Genomic DNA, 8495 nt, shown 5'->3' on the forward strand with positions numbered 1-8495 from the left:
TTTTGCCTTGCAAGGACACCACAACGTTACATTGTACTCAACAAAGGGATGAAATTCCGATGATTTGATTTGAACACAACAATTCTTCATTAGGGAGAAAGTATAAACAATAACCCTTTTATTTTATTGGTAAATATGATTTGGGCTTTTGTTTAGGATGCATATAAACTAAAAAATGCGTGAAAACATCACTAAACTTTTCAACCATAGCATAAGTTAATCATTTGAAGAACACACTACACACAAAGCCAATGTGATTGTTTTAGTAATAATTCTTTGTAAAAAGATGAATCCGAACATTGAGGCCAGAATTCTTGCATTCAAAGTTAACAAACACGCTTTTCTTTACAATTTCAATGGTCCAACTCGATGCTTAAAATAATTACAAAATTCTAACAATTAAATAACTCGGAGCTTGACCCAACTCTGAAAAGAAGACTTTCCCATGAAGCAATAATTTATGACCTCATCTACCAACAGCAAGTGGGAATTGAATGAGTAGACTCAAGTACTGTCTCTAAAGCTTTTGGTTGAATTCCAATAAATGATAAAATATTGCAGAAGTATTAATTGGTTGGTCAAGTCAATTTGATAAGCTTCCATATTTTTCATAGTTACTCAAGCATGGGTCCATTTGATAGTTTCCAACAAGAGTGCTTGGTCCCGAGTAGCACTGCTCCTAGTCCTAGATAGGTAACAAAAGCATGTGAAAAAACTAAATTCAGCTACAAATGTTCAATTCTATATTTTCAATACAAGACCATTACAAATCTAATTTCCTTTAACACCATATCCATAACTTTCATTATTTCTTATATGAAGTCCAAATATAGTCCTATAATTACTTTGTTTACCTACCTGATCAGTAGCAATGTTTTCAAACCTTTATTAACAACAACAAAAATTAAAAAGATTCTTTGAGTTCTTTCTAAATTGCCACTTACTATAAGTGCAAATATATGTAGCTAATGTCACAACAAAGTCCATTTCCCACACCTTTCAGTCTCAGATGCCAAAAACATATAACTTCTTGCTCTCTCTTGTTAGAAATTCAAAAGCATATGTAGAAAACATAAGAGTCACACGTCTATTTTATCATTATGTAACAAATCAACTAATATGTTAAGCTCTCATCATGAGTGTAAAACGTAACTTTTTACAAATTCTAATTACAACAACAAAATTGCTGCTAAAAAACCAGCTAATGAAAAGAATAATGAAATTCAGGCACAAGAATGAAGATCTGAACCTGATGCAGTCAATTCCAGAATCAAAAGCAACAGTGCACCTTAGCCATATCTGCAACCAACATAACACAACCAAAGCCCCCTTTGGTTTAGCATCATAAGATCATTTGGTCCAAAATAAGCTCTTCCAGTATGTACAGTGGCCTTTCATGGATTCAAACTAGCATGGCTAAAGAAGTCTGTGCTATAATTTTGACTACCAAATGCCATTCTCCGAAATAATCTTATTTCTGCAGATTGCTGTGCAGAGTCAAACACCTCGCTTTCCCCAAGTCGCATTCCATTAGTTAGATCTGAACCTGCTAAGCTATCGAATGCTCTAACAACCTACAAAACATAATAATTCAGGAAAACCAATGTCAGCAGTTTGTATATGGACAAAACTTAGATACAGTACTATAGATACTATTGGTGATGTTATTCGATTAGAATGGCGTGTTACCTCGGTAATACATGTTGATATTTAATAGAATTCTTTATTAAACATATTACCAAAATAAAACTCAAATTCTAATCAAAGAACAGTACTAACAGTACCATACTGCATGTAAGTTGTATCCTACTTCATGTACTTGCTAAATTGTTAGTTGATAAGCGAAGAGAACATTTTGCCACTTTTCCCTTACCTGTCCCATGCGAGGTCTCTTTGCAGCTGAATGCCGCACACAAGCAGCAGCAACTTCAATCATGCAATACAATTCACTCTCAACGTAATTCTTTTCTAGCCTTGGATCCGCCAAATTATCGAAATCCTCAGTATCAAGTGCGTGACTCAGCAAAGGTCGAGCCTGAAAAAAAAGTAGTGGCAACTTTAAGATGAAACAGACTTGAGAACATTCAAGGATGGTTTAAGTGAACATGTTTGACTTTTACGAGTTTAGACAGTTTCTAGCCATTAAGCTATAGTTTCATTATATCTTCATGTTTGCATGCATAATAATTGACACAGGTACACTATGACGAGGTCAACTGAAATGTTCCTTTTCATAAATACAATAACAAAGCATTTTCAGTTACATGGTTTCTTCATTCTTCTTCAGTAAGATTGAAGATGACTATCGTTATCTTATTAAATTATCAAGTGCTCTAAAACTTTAAGATACAATGATATGAACTAAATTATGCATACAAAACTTAAAACCAAAACATTCTACTTTTCTACCTTGATTGCAACCATGGGTATACTGCAAGGTTTGCAAAACAGTATGCAATTCGTCATCCTTATCATCCGTAAGTTATGGTGATATATGATGACAATTCCAAAGAGAAGAAAAGCACAATCAAGAAATAAATTTTAATCTCAAATCAATTGTTTTACCCATTGTTGGGAATATGAGAGGCATTAAACACCAAAGAGAAATTCACCAATGAGTCATGAGTCAACTACACAAGTAAACTTGACATAAGTCTTGACCCAAAACTCTTAAGGTATCAGGTTTACGGTTTTTGTCACTTATATATGTTCCTCAACATACTCATCTCTATCCAATGTAGAATTTCTTATTCACACTTGTAAACCAACATTTCTCAAACACTATTAGCAAAAAGATAGCTACACTAGCAAAAGAGTGATAAAAGCAAGACTGGCAACTGTATATACCCATTCAACTAAGCTTTCATCTCCCAAAGGTTGGGATGCATCAACTGGCTTCCTTCCAGTAATGAGCTCCAAAAGTACAACTCCAAAAGAATATACATCAGACTTCTCAGTCAATTTTCCACTTGATGCATATTCAGGGGCCATATACCTTTTAAGAGGGGAAAAAACCAATGTTAAAACAGTTTTTTGCACTAAAAGATCTATTAGTCTTGACAAAAAAACAAATTTGTAGAGATATTAATGAATACCCACCCAAAAGTTCCCATGACACGTGTGGTTATGTGCGTATTTGCATCAAGAGCTAATTTGGCTAGCCCAAAATCTGAGACCTGTAACATAATTGGACCAGTAAGATTTCGATGGACATAAATTGAACAAACAATATCAAACTTTGAATAAGTAAAATGACAGCTACCCGAGCTTCATAGTTGTAGTCCAAAAGAATGTTTGATGACTTGATATCCCTATGGATGATCCGAGGGTTGCCTGAAATGTGCATAACATTCTATAGAATCATGAATAATACAACATCTAAGCATTATCCTACTAGATGGGTCAGCTACCTGCATCAATTGATGCAATAGTGTTGTAACATTAAAAAATATCTACATTTGACAAGATTTTATGTTGGTTGCCAATTACCTAACTCACTTCTATTTCGTCCAATCTAGTTCATGATAACCTATTTGGATAAATTTCTCCTCAAACATTCATAGCTAAAGAAAATAAGAAGAGAAAATGAACTAAGCTTTTCCATGAGCTAAAGCTTATGCATACGCTAATTTGTAGAAACTTTTTTATATTGATTTCTCCAAAAACTTATTTTTAATTTATGCATAAGCTAATATTAGTTTCTAATTCATTTTTCTTCCTATTTTATTTTCTTATAAGTGTTGACAGAGAATTTTATCAAAACAAGCCCATATTAGAATGTTGGTATTTATAATAAAAAAATCAAAGTATGATTAAGTGGTCCTCCCCCTCCCCCTTTTTGTCAAGTTAAACAAACTAGCAAAAAGAAAGCTTATAAATCAAGCTACTGTTCCCCATGTACTTCTGTCAGGAAAAAGATACGCATAAAGTCCAATCTTCTAGCTACCAAGCACACATCTACTGTCTACACTAAAATGTTTTCTAGCATCCATCATCGATTCACATTCATTCAAATACTGATATGGATTTTGGCCAATCAAAAAATTCAAATTTACAAAAGGAAAATGGACTCTAGGCATTTAAGTGCATGTCAAGACCAAGAATAAAACAATAAGGATTGGTAATTACAGTCTTCATGGAGATAAGCTATTCCCCGGGCTGCACCGGCTGCAATTTTAACACGGTTTGTCCATTCTAGCACAGGCTGACCTTCCCCTGCAAATTGAAATTTCATGTAATACAATCAATGTTAATCATCACAAACTGAAACAATCTTTTATCACTCAGATGTAGTTTTACCTTGCAGATGAAAATAAAGGGTATTGTTAGGGACATAGTCATAGACAAGTAGTCTCCTGGTGTCTTCAATGCAGTATCCCACTAAAGAAACCAAATGGCGATGATGTATGCGACTAATAATTTCGACTTCAGCCTTGAATTCTCTCTCCCCCTGACCTCCTCCAATCTTCAGCTGTTTGACTGCTATCTCTCTCCCATCAGGAAGGTATCCTTTATACACACAACCAAACCCACCCTCACCCAAAAGATTTTGAGTTGAGAAACCATTTGTGGCCTTGATTAGTTCTTCGTATGAAAACCATGACCTTGAATGGCCTAGTCCACTAGGGTCAGATGGTGTGTACAAAACATCACTGCCAGAGCCACTTTGTACAAGAGGAGCCGAGGAGTGTGTCTTAAAGAAGGATGAATCTGCACAAAGTCACGCACACTTGAATTAATTTAATGGCAACAAATTGACAAAGGTTTAAGTTCTTTTAAATTAAGAAAGTCACATAAACTGGTTAAGGGTTCAACCAATCTAACATATGCAACAACAATAATGAGAGAGCTCTCTTATTAAATTTCAAAAATATCAAACTACCAAATAAAAGAGGGCATGATAAAGACATAACAAGAATGAGACATAATTGTCATGTTACTTTGGATAGATTTCTCTATAAACATTTATAGAAAAAGACTATTAAATGAATTGAGTTTCTATCAGAAATTAAGTACTTAACTTTAATAAAAACTCTCTTGCATCTCATCTAACTTCTCCAAAAGTTGATGAATTTAAACTCATGGAAGAAACTTGTGTCAATTTACCTGATTCAGGGGATGAAGCGAGAGTGGATGGCATGACATAACCACCATTCAAAGGCACCTTTTTCTTTTGCCTCCTCATGCACCATATAAGAACACCAATGAAGCCAAGCAGCAGAATTCCAGCCACACTAATACCAATTACACCACCAATGCCAATTCCTCCTCCACCTTCACCGGGGCTTGAGTTTTCTGTCCCATTCTGCGGCGGCGGTGGCGGTGGTGATGAAACTCGCGACGGCGGTGGAGACAATTGAATAATAGAAGGTGGTGGTGGAGGTGATGATCTTGGTGTAGAATTTGAAGGTGGAATTGGTTGAGAACTTGGTGTAGGAGGAGGACTAATCCTAGGAGGAGGGGTGGATGGTGCTGGTGCCGGTGGCGGCGATGACCTTGTCGGCGGCACAGCTGCCGGCGGTGGCGGTGAGTTAACCGGTGGCGGCGGCGACCGAGTGGAGTTTCTGGGGGGTGGTGCTGTCGTAGGGGGTGGTGAATTTTTAGGTGGCGGGGACCGTGGCGGCGTGGCGGCCGGAGGAGGTGGCGAATTTCGCGGTGGTGGTGATGATGAGTTGTTTGGTGGTGGTGCTGATGGCTGTGGCGGTGGTGATGATGGTGGTGGAGATGTATTGTTAGATGGTGGGGGCGGTGGAGGGCTTCTTGATGGAACCGGTGCTGACGGTGGTGGCGGTGGTGGAGAGCTAGGTGGAACTGGTGGCGGCGCCGGAGAAGTTGGCGGTGGTGAAGACGGCGGTGGTGATGGTGGAGGTGCTAATGGAGGGGAAGTTCCAGACATGGGGGGAGGCGGTAACAGCGGAGCAGGCGGCGGCGACGCCGGAGGTGGGGTTGATGGAGGCGGTGAAAGGGGAGAAGGGGGTTGTTGCGGCGGTGGAGTGGCGGTGGGGGTGGACGGCGAGGGACTAGTAGTGTTGGAAGAAGGTGGTGTTTGTGGCGGTGGCGCAGCCGTGGATGACGCCGGAGACGGCGACACCGCGGACATGTCACGTGCCAATCTCAACACAAACAAAAAAATCTAAACTTTAAGATACCATGATAACAAAAATAACCATATACTATGTATGGTGCAACCCCAAAAATTCTTAGAACCCAAGTAAAGATGAAAACTTGTGATGATGATGAAGATAGTTGTATTGTATTCACCAAACTTTACCAACCAAAACCAATGTCTCAACTCAATTGTCACTCATCAAAATCACAACCCAGATCAAAAAAAGTGATTTTGAGCAACACCCACATCACCACACGAGTTCCAATTTCTAGATCACACAACCCTGATTGAGAGAAGAAACTCAATATTCCTCAATGGGAACAATCTGGTACCCTTTTCTTTTCTGTTCCCCACAATCTATCAAGATTCTAGTCTTGTCAGATTTTGCTGACACAGTGCAAGTACGGCACAGCACCTAAAACACCACTCACTCTCAAACCTCAAACCTCAAACCTCAAACCTCAAACCTCAAATACCTTTGCGTTGTTTGAATTGGAATAGTTCTTCTCCTCTCCCACAACGCGTTTTTTTTTTTCTCTTTTCTTTCCTAAATAAAACATCAAATTTTCAACCTATGAAACTCGTCTGAGGGTGTGTGTCTTGTTGGCATAGGCTACACAGGAACACGGTTACACGGATTGTGGTGTGGGGTCACAAATCCAAAAACCACGTGAAAGCGACTCCCAAGAATGCTACCTCACAATTCTCTTTTAACATACATCAACCTTTCAATCGTTTTTCTCCATACACAGCATATTAGCAGCAGTTCCTTGGAATTAAAGCCTCCTTTTGATAATTCATGCAATAAAATAATGCATTAAAGGTTAGTATAAACTAATGAGGTGAGATTCCAATTTCCAATTCAAAAGGAAAATATCATAAAAATATATAAATATATAAAAACTACTGCATTTTAATTTTGTCATATTGTTAATTGTGTGTTTCTAACAACTTTACTAACACAGATCATTGCCTCTCACCGTGATAAATAGTTAAAATCAGTACAAACTTGTTGTTTCTCATTGAGGTGGATCGGATTAAATTTAGCTTCTGAGTAAACATGCATTAAATCCATATCCTTGCTAACCAAAAAAACATCATTTTTAATGTAATTATGATATATTATGAGGGTAATATAATTTATACCATGAACTAATAAAAAAATATTATTATGGTTTTCAAAATAAATATTATAGAAATTAATTAACTTATTATATACAATGATACTCATAGCAAATCCTTTTTGTTTCTATTGCGATTTCTTAATTAAAACTTACTATATTCAGACGATATGTTATTAAATAATAATATAAAACTCTTATCACTATTAATATATAAAATATTTGTTCTATGTTAAAATTTATTTTAATTTATATACTACTGGAAGTAACATTTTTCCTTTTTATACTGCTAGCAACTCTTGAAATTTTCTCTCTGATATTTATAGCTAAAACGTTATTCGTGTGATATTATTTTAATATTATTTCTTTACATATATAGAAATAAGTTGAAATTCTACAAACTAAATAACTCTTTTATATCTTTGAATTTATTTAAGATTATGCATCTACCAATGGAATGGTTCATAGAAGATTTCTATTCAAACTTTTTTTAATTTTATTTATAAGCGAATTCTGTTCAAACTTTGACATTAAATTATAGCAAACAATAAATAAAAGGGTCACGCAACGTAAAGGCGCCGTTCACAGAATTGTCAAAGTTCTTTTAACTCTCATTTTTCTTCATATTATATCATAACTTGCAAAGTTTATATATATATATATATATGTATCAACATCATGATATTAAATTACAATAAAAGAAATATGTGAATGAAATTAATTAATACAGATAAAATAAATTACTCGCCACCCTTAAATGTTAGCTTTGCCTTCATGCTCAAACTCAAATGTAAATGCAGCGTTGGATACTATTATTTATTTTTTTGATGCTATATGAACAAGTAGTCGATAGAAAAAATAATGTAATTAACAATAACAAGGTCACTGTAAGATACCATCATCAATATACTAATTAATGTTATTTGTCATTAGTAATGACCTTTTGGTTCTTGGGTGCCATTTTTTAGGTCATAATATCCAGCTTTGGTTTCGTAAGCAGCTTATTTTATGCTTTTAGGATTATCTAAATAATGGATCATTTTACTATTATTATTTAGCGAAGTGGGGATTTAGAATTGAACTTAATTGGACATGCATGAGCTTAAGAATAAAAGATGTATAAACTCATAGATCAATAACGTGGATATGTTTGCACTATTAATTAATGAAGACAAAGACAAAAGACAATGTACCACAAGGGAGACAGATAATTAAAAAAATTCAAACTGAACTGAATCTATTCGTTTTATAAAAGTGGATTGATT

At 35.8% G+C, this 8495-nt stretch overlaps 1 protein-coding gene across 2 annotated transcripts; it reads right to left on the bottom strand.

The window, feature by feature from the left end:
• Positions 1-254: 254 nt before the first annotated feature.
• PERK9 (Protein kinase superfamily protein) lies at positions 255-6846 on the bottom strand. 2 transcript variants are annotated; one of them, XR_002238905.3, is made up of 9 exons: positions 5107-6846; positions 4300-4710; positions 4129-4215; positions 3263-3333; positions 3100-3176; positions 2848-2995; positions 1874-2035; positions 1250-1574; positions 255-685 (listed from the first exon to the last, which is right to left on the bottom strand). XR_002238905.3 is itself a non-coding variant. In XM_020349320.3 (8 exons), the coding sequence occupies exons 1-8, from the start codon at positions 6098-6100 to the stop codon at positions 1395-1397; spliced, it is 2130 nt and encodes a 709-aa protein (XP_020204909.2). In that variant the 5' UTR covers positions 6101-6846; the 3' UTR covers positions 1065-1394. The 2 variants fall into 2 exon arrangements, 1 of the variants encoding a protein (XP_020204909.2); XM_020349320.3 differs by lacking the exon at positions 255-685 and having other exon boundaries at positions 1065-1574.
• Positions 6847-8495: the final 1649 nt, after the last annotated feature.

The sequence above is a fragment of the Cajanus cajan genome, chromosome 11, assembly GCF_000230855.2.
Source record: "Cajanus cajan strain Asha chromosome 11, NIPB_CcT2T_4, whole genome shotgun sequence".
Lineage (NCBI taxonomy): Eukaryota > Viridiplantae > Streptophyta > Magnoliopsida > Fabales > Fabaceae > Cajanus > Cajanus cajan.